Raw genomic sequence first — 22,090 nt, 5'->3', positions numbered from 1 at the left:
TTCAAGATTGGATCGTGATTCAACCGGAACACAAGGTGTACAGATTTTAGTCAAAAGAATCCACGGGGCGTTGAATTTCGGTTGGCGACTCGAGCCTGCGAGAAACTTTTGTCGTTAGAATCTCGTTTGCTTCTTCCATGTGACATGACGGGGGCAGTTTGGGATCCGCGACCCGAAAGGAAGGAAGGAAGAAAGGAAGGAAGGAAGGAAGGGAGGGAGAATGGAAGGAGACGCTGCTCGCCACTTTCCCCGACGCCTGCCGTCCGCCGTTTTATATTCCCGTTCCAAAAATAGCGGCATAGAGCCTCGCCGGAGGCCGAATCGAACCCCGCAACCACCTCGCGACCAATTAACGAGAGGGAAGAGAAAGGGAGGCTGCTTCTGCTGCTGCTGCTTGGGGGCCGTGGGGTGCGGTGCACGTGATAAGATGAGTGGCGGCGAGCGAGTCTCTCATTAAAATTAATTTCGTGTAAATAAAAGTTTCGCCGGGGGGGGGGGAAGGAAAGGGGAAGAGGAGGCAGGCCGCGGGCGCGCCTCGCTTTTCAAAAAATAACATCAAATTTAATGTACAATTAGGAGAGCTCTCCCCCCTTGCAGCCGACGCCACCGACGAACCGTTATAAGCCTCGCTAATGGGTATACGTCCGTCACACGCTCTCTCCTCTCCTCTCCTCTCCTCTCCTCTCCTCTCCTCTCCTCTTCGCTATTCTTTGGGTACCAAGTTACCCCGGTGAATTTCGCCTCATGAACAGAAAATCTGCATTTTGTATAACCGAATCATTCGGAGACCAACTTTCGCCCCGATGACTAGAAAAGAGACGTAGTTTGTATAATGAATTTTTTTATATCCACGACGATGTTGGATGATATCGTAGATCAAGCAGAACCGGATGAAAACTAAGTGGCTAAAAGTGAACAGGGAGTGCGAAAAAAGTAAGTTTTGATTAAGAGGTTTGATCTGTTTGTTCTGCTCTGGCATGCCTTTGGCAAAAATGAAAATGCAGGAGGAGAGAGAGAGAGAATCTCGTTGCACGACACGGCAGCGATGAGAGCGGTGCACTCGCGGCCTCGAACGATAATATTTCACGCGAATTATTGGCGGGCGAAAACGCTGACTGGACGATCTAATCGCGGCCTGTATTTATTACCGGCTGTTCACCACCTCGGGCGAACGACGATATTCTCTCATCTATCGTTCCGCCTCGATCGGTGCAGCCTTGTCGTTATGTGTTTTCGTTACCCTGCATGCCGCCGTATATTTCAATTTTTGAACCGATTCCGCCTCGTGCCGGTTCGCACGGCCTGTATAACACCGAGTAAATCAATCCCCCAGGCATCTGCAGCCTTGCGGGCTTGGATTTTATGCGGATTTTTCATCCGAGCCTCGTTGTTGCTGCTCTTTCTGCAATTTCACTTTTTTTCACCCCGTTCGTAAACGAAGGTGTTATTTATGTATTCACTGGCTGTATAAACATCATCCGTGAATATTTTATCGCAATGTTTTTTTTGTCTCGCTAGAATGAAATGGATTGTATAAATTAATTAAATCGCAAATTTTTATGACGATTCGATGCCGTTGGCGCTTTTCTTTTTTTTTTTTTGCGACAGGGAAATCCCAACTATCGTTGGTAATTTGTGAATTAAAAAAACTACTCCCCTAAAGTTTTTAGAGCGATATGAACACGATTGAGTAAACAATTCTCATCGCTGTAAACAGGTTTGAACAAACGAGGTTTAGTCGCACAAATGTTGTAAAAAAAAAAGAAAAAAAAAATGGCAAACACCGCAGTAGTCATCTTGCGGTTCTTCTGCTCAAGTTTTATCCTGGAAATTTCCGCGGAATCGAATAGCCACTTCCTCCGGTCCGTTGGCATTAGACGGGTAAAGCCGGATTGCGGCGGAGGAGTGAAAGCGCGAGGGCAAAGTCGAGGCGTTCGCCAATTAGAAAACTCAGCGTCCCGTGATCGACCGTTTATGGCGCGAGGTGGAAAGCCGGGTTTCTCGGCTCCCGGTATTCCGCCCCCCTCGTGGCCCGCGAACGCGACTAGGCGGTGGAGGCTGCGGGAAAGTTTTCTCTCCCATTTGCGAACCCGAGGGAACCGCCGGTTCGCATTTGTATAATGTTTGTCTAATTGTAAGTACGTAGCGCGTGGCATGCAGACGACGTGTCCTCGACTTTCCTCGTCGCGCCAGTCGAGCTGGAGCAAAATATCGCGAGAGAAGAACGAACAGGGGGCGGAACGGGAGGGGGAGAGAGAAACGGGGTAAAAAAATTGAGCCAAGCTCCGGTTGAGGTGTCGCCGAGCCCGCCGACCAAACCCCACCCCCGGTTCAAGTGCTTTTCTTCAGGGGTTGGAATAATATTTTGACAATTAAGACAGCGACTGTGATAAGAAGTCAGACTCTCGAGGCTAGCTTGAGTAACTAGAAAAGTCCCCATAACCCGGCCCGCAAATAACCACCGGAGGAAACAGTCGGGCGTTATGCGGCGGCTCGTCGGTGCTCAGGGGTAGCTCTAATGGATCCACCCCCGAGTTATGTCCTTCCTTTTCATCTCCCGTCCACCCGCCTTTCCCCATGCTAACTTCGCCACGTTCCCCTTACACGTCCTTCCCCGCGCACGTCGGGCGAATTGTGCCAAAAAAGAGGGAGGGAGAAAAAAACACTCATTTGTCTTTTCGCTTATTTTCATTTTCGGGGGGTGGGGGAAAAGGAAAAGAACGAGGAATTCTTTCCCGCATCTGTCGCTGATTACCTACGATATTCTTTGCATATTTGGAAAAATATAGTAATATATGGTTTATATTTCTCGGTATATATTTTGGTTTTATTTTTCAACCACCTCAATCGTTCGAATCATCTCGATGGTTCTACAGTAGGGTGGTCAAAATGGTTATATTTGAGATTCGACCGGCTCGCCCCCCAAATCGGCTCCGGATAAATCAAAAATAATTCTCAAACTTTTTCAGATTTTTATCTCAACTCTGATCCGTGCCCGAAATGGGATGGATTCCATTCAACCCTTTTATGGGCATGTCAAATTTACCGAATGTGTTTAGATAAAATTTGGTTTAAGGGAGTTTCTTGGGTCGCTGATTACGAATCTGAACTCGAAATTACAAAATTCAAAATAGTGGCTAGAATATGGCAATATCAAGTGACTGTTGGGATTTTTGTCCACCATATTGAATCCCCCATCTTGAATTTTCAAATTTTGAGTTCAGATTCGTAATCAGCGACCCAAAAAAACTCCTCGAACCAAATTTCACCTAAATCCATTCGGCAGATTTAATGTGCCCCTGAGAGGTTTAAATGGGGAAATTCACCCTCTTTGGGGCACGAGTTAGAGTTGAGATAAGCATTTGAAATTCTGTGAAGGTGATTTGGGTGGCGAACTGATCAAAATTCAAAAATTACCTTTTCAACCTACTCCATTGTACACATATAATGCATTCATTTCATAAAAATTGCAAATTTTTATCTGAAGGAGGAGATAAAGTGATCGAAATTTGTACATCCAACCGCGTTCTAGATGATCGTTCAATAAATTCATACACCAGCTTATTTATATTATATTTTCCCGGTGGTATTCCTGCTCCAGGCGTTTGGAAAAGCAGCTCTTCCTGTTCCATCCAATACACACATCCCGCGACAGCGATGAAAGTAAAAAGATACCCGAGTTTACGTCAAATATTATTCGTATCGCCGATCGGTGGCGGCGGCGGCGGCGGCGGTTTCACCCCCGAAGGGGTGGTTGACTGTGAGTCGCGCCCCGGGCGTCAGATTTCGTATCGGAGTTGCAGGTTCGCGACTCGAACTCGCGAGGTTATAGAAATCGACGTGTCACCCGGGTTACGTAACCCGAACAATTACGGCTTCGGGGGTTGACCGCGGCGCAAAGCGAGTATCGAGCATCAACCGTCGGCGAACATTAACACGAGTCCGGATACTCGAGTGCCTTCGATGCGGCCCAACTTGAACACCCAGCGAGTACTCGACACCTACACCGAAACACTCGAACTTACGATACTTTCGACCGGAGCGAACATCGCCCGCTTGGCCGACCCTCGACTCCTTCACACCCCCGGCTTCAACCCTTCCAGGAATTCAGCAGTGACGGCACCCTTCGCCGGGCTGCTCATTCTTTTAAAAGCTCTGGGACGACCGCGAATTCCTCGCTTCTTTTTCCGCGAGTCCGTCTTTCACGGATCGTCACCGTTGCGCGTGTCAGGCGTGTACGCCTATACTCGTCGTCGTTGTTGTTGTTGTTTATCATTTTAGGTAGGATGAAAAATATCTTGTAATCTCAGCCTGCCTTTTCTCTCCCTGAAAAACCTCTCCTCGAGATCATCTTCGGTTCATCGATCACTGACGATACTTGAAACTCAAATAAATGTAACGAATCGCGGACTTTCAACGAAATGAAGGAATAAATCTTACTCTCGAGACATTGTTTGCACCTATTCGCACGCGTCGCACATGGATACGAGTTTTGCTATTCCCACCTGCAGTTATTTCTTTTCCGCAATTTTCCTGGTGAAAGGCACTAGAAATCGTTCCACTTTTATCTCGAGTTTGACAATCTACCATGCAGAGTGAGAGGCTACAGCCCTGCATCAGCGGTGACACGTGAGAAGCTTGCGAAAATTCGCAGGGAATAGCTGGCGGCAACGTTCGATTTACAGCCCTCGTAGCAGGCGGGACCCGGGAGCAAAAGCCGCGTCCACTTTAATAATAGATTTTCAATCTCGCCGGCCGAAAAATGACTCTCTTTCTTCACCGGGTAATTCGAACCGAGTCGAAACCTTCACACGCCGTCACCGTTCCAGGAGTAGAATTTTGCACTAAAATGGACGCGAGGTGCATTACAACGTAGCATATGCACAGCCGTGAATTTCCTGGAGTCACCGGACTAATTGACCGTAAACGAAATTGTGCGGGTGCGTTGTTTGGGAGTGAGTTTCGCTTCGGCGCTGTGTCTCTTAATTCGCGTTTGCTTCAATTCTGCGATCAATCCACCCTCCCTCAACTATCGCGCTTTATATACCCCCGAAGCTAATTCATTTCTCTTTGTTTATTCTCCTTTTTCTTCTGTACGCGTGTAGTTAGTATACGGCTGGTATACGTACATATACATCGATATCGTCTGGTGGGAAATTATTTTTCGAAGACACATAAGCCCATCGATCAGTCACTCAATCAATCTACCAATCAATCAATCAGTCTACCACTTTTCCCTCCTATCTCTCTCTCTATCTCTCGCTCCCTCCCCATTTTCCCCTCTCTTGTTCTTCAGCCCTCGCACAGACCCTTCGGGGAACGGATCGCGCAGGCACGTCGAATCCCAGGGGACGAAACGTTCGCTCGGTCAGGCTAGTCAGGTACGCGAAAAATTTCGGTATCACCGAAAGAGGGTAAGACTCGCGGTTACTGCCGTGTTCCGCAGTCGCGAAATAGTCGCGGTGGACAATTTCGCCCGGAACACCACAGGACGGTAAGAAGAGAGAAGAGAAAGGGTGGATTGGGTTGGGAAATAACCGAAATGAAAGCGAAATCCCTGGTCCCCTTTCACCTCTAAATCAAAATTCCCCCCGCGCGACTCGCAATCGGTGGAAAATTATGAAAAATCCTCGTCGCATATACATACCAATGCATACAGATATACCCGGGCAGATCCTGTGTAGGTACCGGGCCGAAATCTCTGCGTAAAATCTCGCGGAGTTTGGAGTATATCTCCCAGTCGATTTGTTGCCGGGGATGTTCGGGGGCCGGCGATATCTGCGGGTCGAGTGGAATGGGTAGGGGAAGGGGGAGTGAGTTATTAAAAATCAATGCTGATTGCCACGCTTAAGCCGTCCCCGTCACTCGCCCGGGTCTCAGATGGCGGCGGCTAACCGTCCCGGATAATGTGAGTGGATATACCCGATGTCACTCAATTCCGAGATGCGGTGACAGGACTTAAAGCGTCGCAAATTCTAGGATGAGAAGAAGAAGAAGAAGAAGAAAAAGAAATCGTTTCATTCGGGGACGGTTTTTTTCCTTCGAGAGGGAGAAAAAAAATTCCAACGAGACCGCAACGTTTCATTTTTCAACTCGAAAATCGACGGCGAGTAGTCTCAAGGAATTAAGGGATGAAAAAATAATGGATGGTTAGGTAAATATGAGGGATGAACTTCTCTGTTTCGTCATTCGCAGAGAGGAAAGCGTGGATAGTGTTTATTCAAAAATCGATGCGCCAACGATGCGGAGAGAACTTGGCTTGGATTTTTAACTCCAACGCGTCCGTCACTCGCGCAGCACTGATGCGGAATCTCTCGTTCAGTGAGTCGTTCAGGTTTGTCGATGAGCAGGAAACGGCGATTAATAACCACGAGATCGTATCCCGCTGTAATAACGAAATCCCCGGTTTTCGACGACGAAAATTTCGGCGTTCGCAGAGCTCTCGATCCTACAGAGAGAAGACGGATTAAGGTATTGAAAAAAAAAGTTGATACACAAGTATGCCGCACACGTATCTCAGATATCGTTTTGCCCTGTGTTCGAAGTCAATTTTCCGCCGTCCCCTCGCATCCGTCTATATCCAGATCTCCGGCTATCGGAACCGACGGATGTGTAATATTTCTGGAATCTCGAGTCGAGGGGCGTGGATCATCTTTGCCGCTGGATCAGTGTCACTTATAAACGGTCACGATCCTTCTTATCGGGGCTGTTTGGACGCGAAATAATGGGGGAAGTTCTCACCCGTTTCTCCCCGGTAGCCGGCTCGGATTCGGATCGGCTCGCCGCGGATTCCGCAGCCCCGCGGGGTCCGTCCGTTTGTATCTCCAAAGCGCTTAATCCTCCGCGCCCCAAACGCCACTGCCATCGAGATCCGGTTGCCGGCGACCCCCGCCTCCGCCTCGCCGTGCTTAGCAGTGCATTTGACCGTCTATTACTCAAACAGCGGAACGGCGGACCCGGGACATTCCCTTGGCAACCCTAACTGCCCTACACCTGAAGCGTGGCTCACCTACGTGCCGGGGTCAGGGCTTCGCGAATCTGAATATCCACCCCTCTCGGTTATACCGACCGGACCGACGTGTCCTGGAAAATGACGGTAAACTTAATTGCCATCCGTCTATAGTCGGAGGCTGATTCCGGTCAGGTTCTTCTCGAGGAGAGACGAACATTTCGACGCACTCGATGCTGGATGCTGATCGCACAGTGCGGAGTACCGCTTCGAAATTATTCGTTGAATCGATATGTCTGGGAGAGGAAACCTCGAAGCGACCGATCGGTTATTCCGAGAACGGTTGAACGTAATAAACAAGTTTGCCAAGCACGGAAAAACCATCGACCAAAAAGATATCGGTCCTCGAAGCGTCGTCAGCCGAATCTCGGCGTCTCCATTTCGGCGACGAGGTGCATGGCTTGATATCGGTGGCGCGTTGGAGGAGCGGAACGATCCTCTTGTCCCTGGGCAATCGGCGATCACTAATGACTAATCGCGAGGTAGTATCGGACGGTGCCTGGGGGAAGCGGCGCCGGTATGATTCAGGGGGTCGTATGTGGGATGCAGATAAGACGGGATGGTAGATCGGCCGAGCACGTGTGTATCGGAGTCGTGAAGCCGGGGGTGTCGGGGGAGGTCGGGGATCTCGGCACGGGCCAGCGGCGTGATCCCGGCTGGGTTGAACACATATTTGGTATAGGATCAGAGGGAATAATCCCGGGTATTAGCCCCGCTGCCGCCCGCCGTTCCATCGACACACACACACACACACATACACACACACACACATCGAACCCAGATTTAAATACATCCCGCGGGATGACGACCGTCCGGTTAACCCGACCTGAATTCGCGACAGGATCCGCCGGATGTTCGACTGGGGGTGAACGAGGGGCTCGGAGTAAGACGTAAGGGACAGCTCAGCGGGAACAGAGACGTTTAGGACCGGTGGAGGAGGCGGAGCGGACACGGCGAAGACCCTGACCCAGGCTAATCTGGATTCTAGCCTGGGGAAGCTTGTATCGCGGGGATCGATCCGCAGACGTGTTGTTAATTTATAAGGAGGCATGAGGGAACGCTGCGCTCCTTCGCATCGACGGGTTGGGCTGGGTTCACGCCGGAAGACGGAGGGGCGAAAGAAGCTCGAAGCACCGCGCTACTGGAAGAGGAGTCGATACCTGTTGATACTTGGCTCAAATAAAAGTTAACTTGTACGCGGAGTGTTTTAAAAGCCGCCTCCGCACGCCTGCGTCGGACACACGAGCGCACCCCTTGACGTGCATGTTCTTCCGGGTACGGAGGGGAAAGTTGGAACAAGTTTAACGGAACCCCGACAGGGAAGTCGGCACGGCATTCGACCCACGTCTTAAATTTCTCGCGGATTCGCAGAGTCGCGAAGTTCGCATTCATCCCGGAAAATATTGAGGGGGGGGGAGGCGGGGGAGGGGGGGTGCTCCCTCTATCAGATTCGTGCGGCCCGAGAATAAGGGGCGAGTGAATCAGTATTTATAAATTCCGTCTGTAGCCGCGACGGATTTTCCGAGTACACGGTGAATCATCCGACGTATTAAGCCGCCTCCCATCAGCGTTTTCATCACTTGCCCATTCAGACCACGATCGTCGTCGTGGTTAAGATTTAAAATATGGGGGATCGCGGGTTTCCCACGCCTGTAGTGTGAACCGCGCGATCCGAGCTTCGCCGCCTTTCGAGGCCCCGAAAGCTCGCGGCTTCGTTTGGCCAAAAGTGGAAGCGCGGTTCGCTCGAGATGCGAGGCTCGGAATTAATCGCCGGTGGACTCAGTCCGTGATATTTTATACTCCGACCGCTGTTGGGAATAAAATTACGGTAGCAAGGATACGCGCCAAGGGATGAAAAGTTTTCCAACAACCGGTATGTACACGCCGGCAACGGCTATCGTCCGGCTCCTCCTTTCGATTGAGTCATTCGATTCTTCGAGTGATTAAATGTTTTTGCCGACAAAGCTGCTCGCTCCCCCGATCAATTATTCCGCCGGATCCGCCCCTCGAAAACAGTCGCGCGGGAAAGAAACCCGGTAAAAAACGGAAACGATCCTTTCAGCTTTGGGAAAAGGATATATGCTGGTGATAAAATAAAGGATGTCAATGATTAGATTCACCTACGGATCGCGCCATTTTCCGTTCCAAACAAATCCCGGGAAAAATGTTGGCCTGCAGTATCGCTACACATTCAAGCACACGCTTCGGTGCAAATTTCCCACTATCGGAGTCTCGTCCTTAACCTTTATCGCTCCTCCTCCCTGTTTTGGAACAGCGAGTTCAGCTCTGGGGCGGGTGACTGCCGGTACTTTTCTGGCCAGGCGGTATCTTCTGGAAACTTTTTAACGAATCGGGGATACGACGATACTTTGAGGGGGGTCCTAATTCGATCGTTTCGTCACTGCGGTATCTCCGTAAAGATCGCACTCCTTGCAAGGTCGCGTGGCGCGCTCTCGTTATCGCTTCACCTTCCGTTCGACTTCCTCGTCTCCTCCAGTTTAGCCCGGCGGGAACGCGTCTCATCCCACGACACGCGTCCCATTTTTCTCCCGCTTTATCTTCTCTCGCTATTTCATTCAGACCCCCCTCTCCCATCTGCGCCCTGTGTATTTTCGTCCTTGGTCCTGCGGTCGGACCCATTTCCGGTCAAAGATTCGGCTCGAAGAGGCTAAGGTCGACTGGATGTCGCTCGACCGTGGGATTGTCGCCCGATCCTGCCGACCTCCCTCTCGGAGGACACGAAAGTCCGCGTTTCGGTGCCGGTGCACGATTCCATCATTGGCAGAATCATTCGACTGGGTGATTCCGGCTCGTTCGCTGCGGCGAAATTTTTATCCTCGACTTCCTGCCCCGCATTCTCCATACACCACGTGCACCGCGGTCAACTCCTCGGTGTTCCGAGTTGATAATCCGTCCGTCCCGCATCTCCGTCGAGAGATACAGATGCTGCAGCGCTGCAGAGTTCCGTCGGAAAAGTCCTCGATCCATCGATCCCGCCACCTACCCGACCAACTTTCCTCCTCATCGTCGCCCATAAATTGATCCGTATACAACACACACCCGCCGGTGAATAAAGCCGGGGGTAAATGACACCGAGTCGTCTAAGACGTGGCGTACTCGGGCCCAGCTTTTTGCCGTTGACTCAAACTTGGCCGCAAAATCTTAATCGTGGATTGATTTGCTTGCGACACAATTTACGAGGATCCTGAAAGTTCGAAAAGTTGTCACGGGGTCTGCGGTGGGTGCCAAGCGAGTTCGTGCACGGCAGGACGACGTCGGGATCAGAGAGTCGCTATCTCGGCGAGGGTCCACGTTAGCTTCTTGTTCCCTCTCGTATCGCGGAGGGGGATGAATAAAGAATAGTACCGAGAGAGACGATGGCGAGGAACGATAGGAGTCGCCGATGCTAGGATTTGGCTCGAGCCGAGCCTCGCAACGACATTCGTCAACATCGACCCCCCTTCAAGGTGAATGATATAGGTAACACGGGCAGGAAATCCTCGAGCCGTGCCCCTCGCGTCCCTCGGGAACGCTCCCATTTTTTTTCTCTCCGCTAAGAAAAGCAAGACGGCTCGCATAGGCGTAGGTCACATGTCACCTCACCCTCATCCGCCCCCTTCAGACCCTCGCCTTTGCCCCGTGATATCCTCCGGAACTTGACGAAGCTGGGATATTAGCCGCCCTCGCACGACACGCTCTGTACACGTCTCTCATGGTCACGTCACGCGAAATGATGCAGGGTATCGCGTGATAGACGAGGAACATCACGGAGGGGACGGGGGGAAAAAATATGTATTTTCCTTCTATTCTTTGCCCTATCTTTAGTTTTCGTGTCTTTCAGATATTCTGCTTCGCGTCCGAAATTCAACACTCCTGTACGTCGCACTTTCTATCATAGATGGAATCTCGATTCCAGAGTCTGAATCTGTTGTTATTTCGTACTTTCAAGCTCCCGTAATTTTTTTCTTTTACCGTGCAGTCGAAGCAAGCAGATTTCCTCTCAGGTCAAGTTTTCTTACATAGAATTTTAAATTTCAGTCGACCATATTTAATTTTTTGGTAAAGCAAAGGAGTAGATGAAAAATTGACGCGAGTAAACGTGTTATTCGAATCGAAAAACGAGTACCTCGAATTTTGGAGGTGCCTCTAAATTCTTTCGTTTTCTTCCTTCTCGCGTCTCGTCTTCTAGCTACTCCTTTCTTTATCTGAAGCCTGTAACGAGGATCTGCGAAATAATCGCATCTAACACATCTCACCTGCATCATCGGACCTCGCAGGGTTGAAAACGGTAAATCATCGCCCTTCGCACCAGCGACAATTGAGGGTGAAAGCATGTATTCCATTACATTGATTACCGGACTTGTTCGGTACATTCGGATTTCTCGATGAAAATAATTTACCCCCGGGAGTTGGCAAAGGTCCCAAAATCCGGGTCGCGCGGCTTCGGCGTCGCCGGAGCGTGGAATGGTGGAGTAGGTATATAAATACGCGCTCATTCGGTGAAATAATACTTACCCGGTGTACTTGGTCAGGTTAGTGTAGCGAGGAGCGGAAATCCTGCGTGCATCGCATCTCGGGGAGTATTTGCGTTTGGTGTAATAACGCGAGGGACGGACGAGCCGCGAGCGTATCGAGCGTGTAATCAGAGCCCGCGACTCCGCTCGACGCTCGACGACGCGACCGATGGCGAGGGCGGCGGGGTGACGTCGACGTCGACGTCGACGAGGACTAGGGTGAGGGAGAAGTGCAATCAGCGTTTACAACCCGCGCAAAACTTTTGCTCTTCGGTGAGCGAAACGTGCGAGAACCGTACAGAAATACCGGAGGGCTTTATTATCGCGTATTCCCGCTCTGCGCGAGCTTGCCCCCGACCGAGACCTCCGCAAATATACTTGAACTCCGCCCCCCCCCCCTCCCCCGCCCATCCCGCCGCAACCTCGTACCCCAAATTGGCAGGGGAGAGCCAAACATCCGCGGTTTTAATTCGCTGCGTATTTTCTCTTTCTCATATTTAATAACCACAGTCGTTGACGGGTAAGGCCCGGTGAAGTGTGAGGGAACCGGAGGAAAAATCTCGTCGATTTTTTTTGTTCTCGTATTTTTAGATCATTTACAAATCTAAAATAAAAGTTACATCTCGGATAACGTTCGTCGAGATCGTTTGAAAACAAGTTCGCTTCTCCGACTCGTCTGTCATGAAATTCTTATCAGAGTTGATTAATGTCGTTGTTACTTTATTTTATGTTCGTTTTTTTTTTTTTTTTATTCTGCGTCTTCTTCCTCCTTTTTCCTTCTTTCTTCTCTTTACTTTTGCTAAAAATGTCAAAACTTTGCTAACGAGAAAACTAACTTGAACATGTTTTTCAATCATGCGAAATCAGGGTCTCCGTCGCTAATGCATGCGGAGAGAAAAAAGGAAGAGAAAAGGAAGAAAACCTAATCGATCTTCGATGTAGCAATATTCCATAATCTGTAGAAAGTTTCCCAAGGGCTTTGCTCTCGAGAATATTTTGAGAATATTTTTAACGCACCAACAAGAAGGTCAATCAATCCCTACCATTTACCACCTTTGGTACAGTTTTATTGTAAATCCTAGGCGGTGGTGACAATTGGCTGTTCTCGATCGAGGTTGGCGGGTAAATAGGAGCGAAGGGAGAGGCTTATACTTATTACGACGTAAGTGTGTGAGGGAAGTTTGTGAATTTGTCAGCATGATCATGAAGACCGAGTGAATTTCCGTTCTCCGACCGTATTTCGAATTTTCCGTAATTTAAGCCGGTTATTAATGTCTCGCGCGTATAAGCCGCGTGACGGAGCCTCTGCTCCCGCGGCAACGACATCGAGGCCAGAGTTAGGGGTTGAGGGTGGAAATCACGGGGCGATATAGGCTCTGTATACGTAAAGGGTTAACTACCCGCGTTGTAACCGAGATTGTTACCGAGATATCGGAAAATTAACTGCAAAATACCCCATTTTAACGGGGGCGGAAAGGGTGGGAGGGGGGGGGGGGGGGGTGAAGGGAACGGGGCGCGGGTTATGGTAATTTTAATAACGTATTTATTGGTCCCTGACTGGGCTTTCGCACAAAAGCAAAACCCGATAACACGCTCGGTTAGCTCACCTCCAGCAACCGGCGGAAAGCCTCCGCTCGGCTGCGGATGCAGGGGTGGCTCGTTTTCGGTACCCACCCCCCCCACACGTCTACCTACTCGCCGAGCTAAGAAGTGTATTTATAGGCGCATAGTCAAGCTCCGCGCAAAGCTCTCTGCGGAGGGTGAGCCGGCTTTTAACCGAATTCGTTCCTGATACTTCATCCTCTCACACCGTCGCGTTTTAACCACGCTGTACGCCCGCGCTCTTCGGTAATATGTATACGTATATCTGTGTGAATGTCAATCTCAACGTTTTTCGAATTTTAAAATCTCTTGAGGAAATTCTCGGATTTCCCAACTGAGAAGTGAGGGTTGGGACGAAGTTGTGGTTAGGCGCTAAACAAGAAAATCAAATATCTACGTGCAAACGTGTTTACCCAATAGCTCTGTCATCGCTTTTGAAATACAACAGACACGCGCAGTGATTTCTTTTTTTCGTAAAGCGGACAATTTTATTTCGTTCAAAATTGGTTTCTCTTCTTTACTTCTCTACGTTCGTTGTCAGTCCATCGCAGAAATAGAATTCTTAGTCATCGGTCTGTAATTATTGTTGAAATCCTGATAATTTTTCATCACAAGATTCCTTCACGAAACAAAGTATAGGTACTGCTGAAATCGGGTTCCAAGTGCGTCAGAGTACCTAAAGAAGATTTGGGCGAAAATGGACAGTCAAGAAAAGCAGACGACATTCTGCTTTTCCTGTTCACTGATAAATGTCAATTATATTCCACCATCAAGAACAGATTTCTTTTGCTCAAAGTGTGACACGTGTTCGGACGGCGTAAAAAAAACAAACCCCTCCGAAAACCATCTAAAAATTTTCCATCAAATTTTTGACCTCCTCCACTTCGCCCCGGTCCACCCTGCCGCATACTTATACGTCACATCAGTCTCGACGACCGTCGGTTTCGAGGGGGTGAAGGCATGCCGCTATTCCGGACTATCCGACATCAAGTCTCGGACCCTCGTAGTTTGAGTCGGCATTGATGATCCTGGCAAGTGCGTGCGAGCCAGGCTCGAGGAGCCGGGCACAAGTCGGATTCTAGATCTCGAAAGGGGGCCGCGTCGAATCGCTGCCATTCCGAACAATTATCCGTCGCTCGTTGCGGCGTACTCAGGGATATCCGGCGAGGATCGAAGGCCGTGCCTCGTCGCCACCCTTGTGCAAAGGCGAGCATCGAGCGACCGTAGAAGCGGCAGCAGCGTCTCTGCGAAACGAGCGAACGAGCTGCGAGCTGACAGTTTGCCAAGTTTATTAGGGAGGAGATTGATGAACCCACGTTCGGCGGAGGGGCCCAACTGAACATTTTTCACCTTCCGGCTGCAGGGCGAGGCGCTTATCTGATACCCCCGCAAGATTTTCAACACAAAGATTTTTCTGCTGACGGTTTTCCCTCCGTTCGTCGGTTCGTCGTTTTTTTTTTTTTTTTTTTTTCAATTTTACTCTTTCTCTTTCACTTCTTTTTTCGTTTTCTTGTGTTTCTTTTTTCTTTCCACCTCGGATTTCTCCTCCTCTCTTCCCCCCTCTCCTTTGCTCGTTATTAATGAGCTGCGGCGTCTCTCGAAAGGCGGCGACGTCGCCCCCCCCCCCCCCCCCCTCCCCCTACCCACCAGACCGAACGATGTCTATACAACACCAGCGGAGACATGACGACACGCGATTTTGCCAATTCGGGCCGCATTTGAGGTGCGTCTTTCGTACTACCTGCAGGGCGTTACAAAATCCTTGCAGTAAAATATTTTGCACGGCGTCTACAGCTGCAGGCGCTGTTGAAACGCGCTCGGTGCGGATTCCTCGCGAAATATCTCTCGCCCTTGTTCTTTGCCTTGTTTCCTCTTCGCTGCATTCGAGACTCGCGATCACTACTGCAGTTCGGAACTCTCGAGCTCCATTAAACGAGAGGAAATTCAAGCCCGCTCTCTCTCTCTCTCTCCCTTTCTCTCTCTTTCCCTCCGACGCGGTTGACCACTGACGAGGGAAGGCATTAAGGCGAAATAATGAGAGTGAATGTAGCGAATAATGAGAGGGTAACTCAGAAGCGAAAATTCATATGATGTATTAAAATGACGCGGCATAGAAAACAAACGTTGGGTGATGCTAATTTTTCTGCCAGCCCCGCGGAACGCGAAACGCAGTAACACGTGCGTGACGCGAGGACAGGCCGTATTCGTGCGGTCTAATGGCAATTAAATGCACCGCGCCTGCAGCTCACCTAGCAGCGAAACAACGCCTATCTGCCTGCCTATCTAGAATTCTCGTGCACCCGAGGCGCGGCTCGATGCCGTGATCATTCCAACCCGCGTGTTGTATCCACGACCTGGAAAGGTGGTTTCATTCAATTAGAAACCGTTCCTGCCCTCGCACGTTACACGACGAATTTCACAGTCTAGCGTTGTCACGTCGGACGTGGATGAAATGACGAGTAAAAAGCGATTCGGGGTCGTTAAGGACAAATAAAACGCGTGAGTCGAGAAAACCGTTCAAAGTTTCCCAATCTCCGTGCCGAAAGGATTAGGAAAATTAAAACGAAATTTAGTAAGTAAAAAACGAGGCTTCGACAGAGGGTTGAGACCGTGGTTGGACTGACCGCGCTTTTCATATGCTACCAAAATCCGTGCCGTCGCGTCTCACGGAGGGAAAGCGATAAACGAGCTCCGCAGAGCGCGGGTGTGAGGGACGTACGATGATCGCGAGAAAGGAACAGAACTGCCCGGGCATTTCGCGGGGGTGCATAAAGAATGGCGGTGGGCAAGTGCGCTGAGCGTAGACGTGGCCAAGCAGCGTCTGCGTCGCAATTCCACCCGGGGTAAGGGTAAAGCGCGTTAATACCTTCGTCTCTGTAGACGCGCTGTTTCGCCGGCGTACAACGGGCGGACAAATTAGCGCTATTAATCAAAGGGGCCGGTGCAGCGGGGATGCAAGTCGGCCGCGAGTTCGCTGTGAGTAATGGTCAATAGAAGTTTGCCGATTCGCCGTGTGGAGCAAGGAGGAGGAAGAGGAAGAGGAAGAGTGCGCCATCGGCACGTGTCACCGTCGTCGGCGGCGAACCGATTGTCCTGCACCTACTACTCCCGGAATCGTAAATTAATACGAAACGCGGATAGGTTATCGACGCGATAAATTTCCCGATTTAATAATTCACCGGACGGCATCGATCTCGATCACGCCTCGATCCTGCAAACGGCCGAATTGAAGCACAGAGCTCGTTCTTCCCCCTGCTGGGGTTCTCGGTCCCCGTTCCTCTTTTCTGTTTTTACCACCGTGGTCGCAACTCTGCATCCAGCTAGGCTTCTCCGCTATCGATTACGCGCCATATAGATACTCGAGCAGCGTGGCCGGAGCTGCTCGAAGCCTCGGCTGAATCGCTTCGGCACTAGCTCGCGGGTCCAAAGTGGACGGATGCTTATCGCCCAGCGCTGCGAAACGACCGAGCTGGGAAAAGGGGCTGGGGGCCCCATGAATTTGCGCTAGGAAATCACCCGGCGACGTCCCAGCGCTTCCACGGCGGTAAAGACCATTCCACTCGAGATGGAACTCCGGGAGCTGGGGACACGGGTCACCAACTTCCGCAATTCAAGGCCGAGTTGTTCCCGAGTTGAGTCGCTTTTGCAAATTACGTTGCGATTCGCAAATTTCACACGCGGAATTCTCCAGGCGAAGAATTTTAACTGAAGACATCAAGTCGTTACACCCCGACGAATATATCTGCGCAAACGTCGCGCCGTTTCGAACCCAGTTCTACGTCCTTCCGATAACGATGACTGCGATTCTTTGGAAATTCGACAATCGAATTTTGCACGACTGGCGAAAGTCACGTAAGAAATAGTCTGACTAATGAAGGAAGTTGGGTTGTTTGCGCGAGAGTTCGAAGATCGGTCGAGGCCATATCGCGAATAATTCGACTTCCGGAAAGCGCGTTGATAGCTCTGAGATTAGTTTGTACCTACCGGAACACTGTATAGTCGCTTAACACTGCATTGCTTCTATAGTTCTGAAATATACCCGCTTAGGCATATTACAGAGGGTTGGGGGTAACAGGTGTTGACTGAATAAGTTGGCGAGATATTTTCAACGAGATGTAGAGAGGAAGCGGAACACCCGCGGAGAGCCGAAATATTATTGCCACCAAGTTCACCGGCTTATACATACATGCGAAGAAGTTCCCATGAAACTTTCAGCTACGCAGCGAGCACCCACCGCTGCGAATAATCAATGTTACCGTACCGGAGAACACGGGTTTCCATAACCCACGCAGAAGGTTCGGTCAAACTTTTGACGAAGAGTGAATAACGCGTGGAAAGCACGCGTGGTTAATCGCATTCACAGCGGTCGCGTATTGGCAAACTAGAAAGCAGAGGCGAAATCAGGATCGGTAGGGCTGCTAACCGTGGATCCTCTTTAGAAAAACGTCACGAATAACCAATCTTCAATCTTCCCAGAAAAGAACTCGACGAGTCTCGATGGAATTGTTCCGCTCGGTCATAAAACAGTGCAATAGATGGGGAAGCATCAGTTGGCATTTCGAAAGAGAGGTAGGTAGGTAGGTAGGTAGGTACTGTTTTGTTGGGAGGATTGGCGACGCCGATGCGCGTCCCGAGCGCTGAAACCCGGAAGATCGGGTTAGAGACGGGTCGACAATTAACGGAGCTTTACGTCCCATCAAGATCTCGGAGAGGCTCCTTCAATCGCGCCAAATGTATTGGTTTTTTTACGAGACCCATGCTCGGCATCGCTCCGACCAGGCAGCGGAGCGGTCTAGCTTCGGGCAAGGGGTAGCCGCCCCGGAGAAATTGCCAGAGTTACCGCTTGTTCCCGATCGGATCGATTTAACGATGGCGATCGGGAGACCGTTTGGCTTTCCCCCCAGTCGCATGCCGAGACCAAGCCTGCTCTAGTGTCGCTCGATCTACGTACAGAGTCGTCCATTACCTGCCCAACTTCAATTGCGGGCGTTGAGGAAAGCCGGGCTGTGTACAAGGGTGTAAAAGTAAATTTCAAGCGGTTGTAAAACGCGCGTCGTTCGGTGCTTCGAGCTTGAAGAAGAAAGGAAACAAGGAAGCACCCTCCGTTTCCAAACTCTATTTATTGCGGAATGGAACAATAATAGATAGGAGCGAAAGAGAACATTTTCAATGAGGTGATTAATAATCGTTGAACTTTTATTTGTGTTACAGAGACTGCAGAGTGGTAAGGGATCCCCAGACGCTAAAGTCGAAAGGATATGGATTCGTCTCGTTCGTTAAAAAAGCGGTGAGTAAAGTAAATAATTGAGTAAGCGGTGAGGCGGGATTGAGAAATCAAACGTTGGGGAGTCGATTTGACGTCGATCTCGGGGGTGGAAACCCGGATCGATTCGCCCCTTCACCCGCTACCCCTCTATCTCTCTCTCTCTATCTCTCTATCTTTCTATCCTTCGCTCGGTCTCTTCACCCCCTTCTCACTTCAGCGTCGTCCGCCTTAGCAGATCTGCGTAATTGTTACACGGCGGTTGGATCCCGGCTTGTTCGGAGCTGTGCGTCCCACTTTGACTCGCGTCTTAAATTGGCCGCGAGCTGACACGCGGTTATCCGAGACAAGAATCGGCGAACCGAATACCGTGCTGTATTTCCCTCAAACACCGAAGGTTTTCCTCCGTACAAATGGAGGCCCGTTAATTTCTCGTTATTGGCTCTGTTACCGAGTTAAGATCTCATGAATTTTCATAGTACACTTCAGATCTGAAAGCTCCGAGTACCTATCCACCTCCTAGACTCGACGGGGACTAGTGTTGGCTGTTCAACTAGACTTGTTTGAACATTTTCATCTGCTTCGTACTCACGCTCAAGAGGACTGTTCATCAGCTCGGCGATCCGTCCCACTTTATCCGTACATTTTTACGGCACCGTATCGCGATCCGTGTTCAATTTCGAAAGAAACTGGAGAGGAAAGGAGCCGACTGTTCGGTATTTCTATTTTTGAAGAATCTACCGAACGATCTCATCCGTTTCTCAATAACTGATCCATACCGTGATTAATACTAAAAATTGCCATAAGCCACTGCAGTTTTTAAAAACGAAGCATCCCTAACATTCTTCATAGATCGGAAATTGACCACATTTGTTAAAAATACGTTACCAAAACGGTCTCTCTTTGTATTAATCAGCCGCATGGTCCAAAGGTACATCGATCGGATTTTCCGGTTACGAGTGTCAAATCTCGATCGATCGCCACTAAACAGATTCACATCCGAATACATCGATGGGCCCAGACCAAAGGTTCCGCAAAAGCTATCCGCGGCCGTAACAAGCTGATTTTCCGTTGCGACGACTTGCGGTGCAGGATGAGGAGTCTGGCATGATCATACAACTATTATTACGGTGTCGTTAACATGGCCGTTTTATCATCGCCATCTTTAACTAGGAGGGACAAGGTGCATTTGGTGGGTAATATCAGGATCCGAGCCAGTGTCGCGCGTTAAGCTCCCTTCCTCCCTGGCCCATTAAGTATTACCACGGAGCTGCTCGTCCTCCGTTCCGATCGCCCGACTTCCAATCGAAACTTGGCTTTATATTTTACAACGCCATTCTCCGAGATGGCATTATCTCTTAGGTTTTATTAGCCCGGTCCCCCTTGCGGGAGCTTCTTCTCGCTCTCCCATTTCGCGGCCAAAAATCCGCGACGTAAATCACCGCAGATCTACAGCTGCCACCCGGAGTGAGGGGGCCGCGTCTCTCACCCGTTTTCCACCCCTTTTCACCCCTGGGGTTTGCACCCTGGGTCGACACGGCGCGGGGCTACCGCGAGTCTGCGGTCTGTGCAGATACTATTACCGCTCCGTGGAAGACGTCTCGTCTCGTCTCGTCTCGTCTCGTCTCGTCTCGTCTCGTCCGTTTTAATGCCCTATCGATCTGGCCCACTGGCATCTGCACCAGCCCCGAGATTACCAGCACCGGCAGGACTGCCGGCGTCGTAGCAGACGCCGCTTCTTGGACGCTGCTTCGTCCCAAGCGGCGAAAACGTCGGCGAGCCTCCTCCTTCGCCGATGCTCATTCGGCTTCCGTGTAACATCGCGAAACTGCGGACGTGCCTCACGTGCGGTTCAAAGTCGGATGGATCCTCTCTCTCTCTCTCGCTCTCTCGGCTCGATCATGTTATACCTGCGGCTCCTTTAACCGCTTCACCGATACCCGCTCATTGTTAACCAGCTCATCTCAAACGCTCCGCCGTCCGCGCGATCCCGGGAGAGACGGCTGATCCTGCTGTTCCCATTAATGTGCAAGCGTTTCTTTTTTCCCTCTACTTTTTTATTTTACTTCTTATACTTCTCCCGGTGGCATGAGGTAATCCCTCGTGAACGGTGAAAGAAGATATTGAAGCGAACGTGCTTTCATTCGGACAATTATTATACTTATCATGGTTTCTAGGTCAGAGGAGCTATTCAAACTTAAAACTTTAAGAGAATTCTTTAAAGCGCGGTAGCGTTCCCTCCCCCCGTGATTTGAGAAATTACAATTCACCGACCGGTAGGTATAAAAGGTAGGTGCGTAGGTGTCCGGAGACACTTGGCGAATCTTCAATTTCAAAAGGCTACTTCGGTTCTCTCGATCACCGCCGTCACGGGCACATTTTAAGAGGAAAAATTCGGCCCGCCGTAACTTCTGGTTCGACGTTCAACCCCTGAGCCTGGACCCACCTAGTAATTCCTTACGAGCCTGGCGCGAGGATCCGCTCGCAGTCCGTCGTGGCGAGGTTTTACAGTTGCCAGGCATTCGGAGCCTGGGCTGCAGGAGGGTTCGGTTTAAATGAAACTTGATTCGTCGGCAGGGACAGGAGGTCGGCAGTCGCTCCGGGATCGATCGCACCATAACGGATCGGCCTTGCCGCGCGCTCTGCTCCGTCCGCGAACGATCTTAAAGGGGATCCCGAGCGGTGGGACCCGGTTTAGCGGAATCGCCCGTCCTCTATAATTTTTTAAATCGAATCCGAGACCGGAGAAATTTCCTAAAAAGTTTTATACCCCGTCCCGCGCGTCTAGCTACGGCAAAAAGCTCGCTCCTCCCCGGCTTAAATCCGCCCGAGCTTTTCCCTCGGGATCTATATGCGTATACCTATAGGTATACTATCTATATATATGTATGTATGTATATACATATATACTACTCGGAATATAAGTATGCCTAATTGGCTCAGTCACTTCTTCGGTCGCGGCTCTGTAGATATACCAAGTGAATTACGAGAAATTACTCGTTCCGGGAAACGGGATTCCCCGCATCCGCAGGATTACTCCATTCTCGTTTTTTTTTCCTGGAAATGTAGAGGAAAAGATAAGAGAGAAAGAGAGAGAGAAAGAGAGAGATGAGAAATTCAGAACTCAGGTTACGTTAGGTACAATCCGCTAACTTGCGACAGTTGACAGAGGGAGCTCGAAGGCTGACCAATCGCTGGCGAATCTTGACAGAATATTTTGGTGTGGGGGGGGGGGGGGTTTCCACCCTTATCTTTCACATCGAAAGGTGGCAATGAGCGAGCGAAACGGAGGCGAGCCTTACTCGGGATAACGGGATGGAGGGTGGAGGCAGAGCCGCGCTCTCGTTCGGTGTAGACAGGTGTATGCATGGCACGTCCATACGTGGTGGGGGGGATGCACGTCCTCCTCGGGCGGCACAGCGCGGCGAGGGGCTCGTCGAGGTGGAAGTGGAAATGGAAGTGGAACTGGAAGTAGGAAGTAGAAGTAGAAGTGGTAAGCAGACGTAGAAGTGCAAGTAGAAGTAGAAGCGGAATATCGATTCGAGTCAAGAGGCTCGGTGCCGCGGCCCCCGGCTTCTCAGCTTTCGGCTATCCTATCTAGGCTAACCGCGGAAATACAGAGTCATAAGTCGGGATGGAAATTTGAATTGGAAAAATTTTATCCCGCGGGACGAAGAGCCGCATCCCCCCGTGCATGCAGGT

At 50.3% G+C, this 22,090-nt stretch overlaps 1 protein-coding gene across 7 annotated transcripts in view; it reads left to right on the top strand.

The window, feature by feature from the left end:
• Nucleotides 1–22,090, top strand: part of LOC107224420 (nucleolysin TIAR) — a 310,510-nt gene that overhangs the window by 255,660 nt on the left and 32,760 nt on the right. For all 7 annotated transcript variants that reach the window (XM_046744107.1, XM_046744102.1, XM_046744103.1 and 4 more), the window contains one exon: nucleotides 18,337–18,412. In XM_046744107.1, coding sequence (XP_046600063.1) covers nucleotides 18,337–18,412 — 76 coding nt within the window. The remainder of the gene's footprint in view (nucleotides 1–18,336; nucleotides 18,413–22,090) is intronic.

This window comes from Neodiprion lecontei, chromosome 6 (genome assembly GCF_021901455.1).
Source record: "Neodiprion lecontei isolate iyNeoLeco1 chromosome 6, iyNeoLeco1.1, whole genome shotgun sequence".
Classification (NCBI taxonomy): Eukaryota; Metazoa; Arthropoda; class Insecta; order Hymenoptera; family Diprionidae; genus Neodiprion; species Neodiprion lecontei.
Note: the sequence above shows the minus strand (reverse complement) of the source record. Positions and strands in the feature narration are given on the sequence as shown.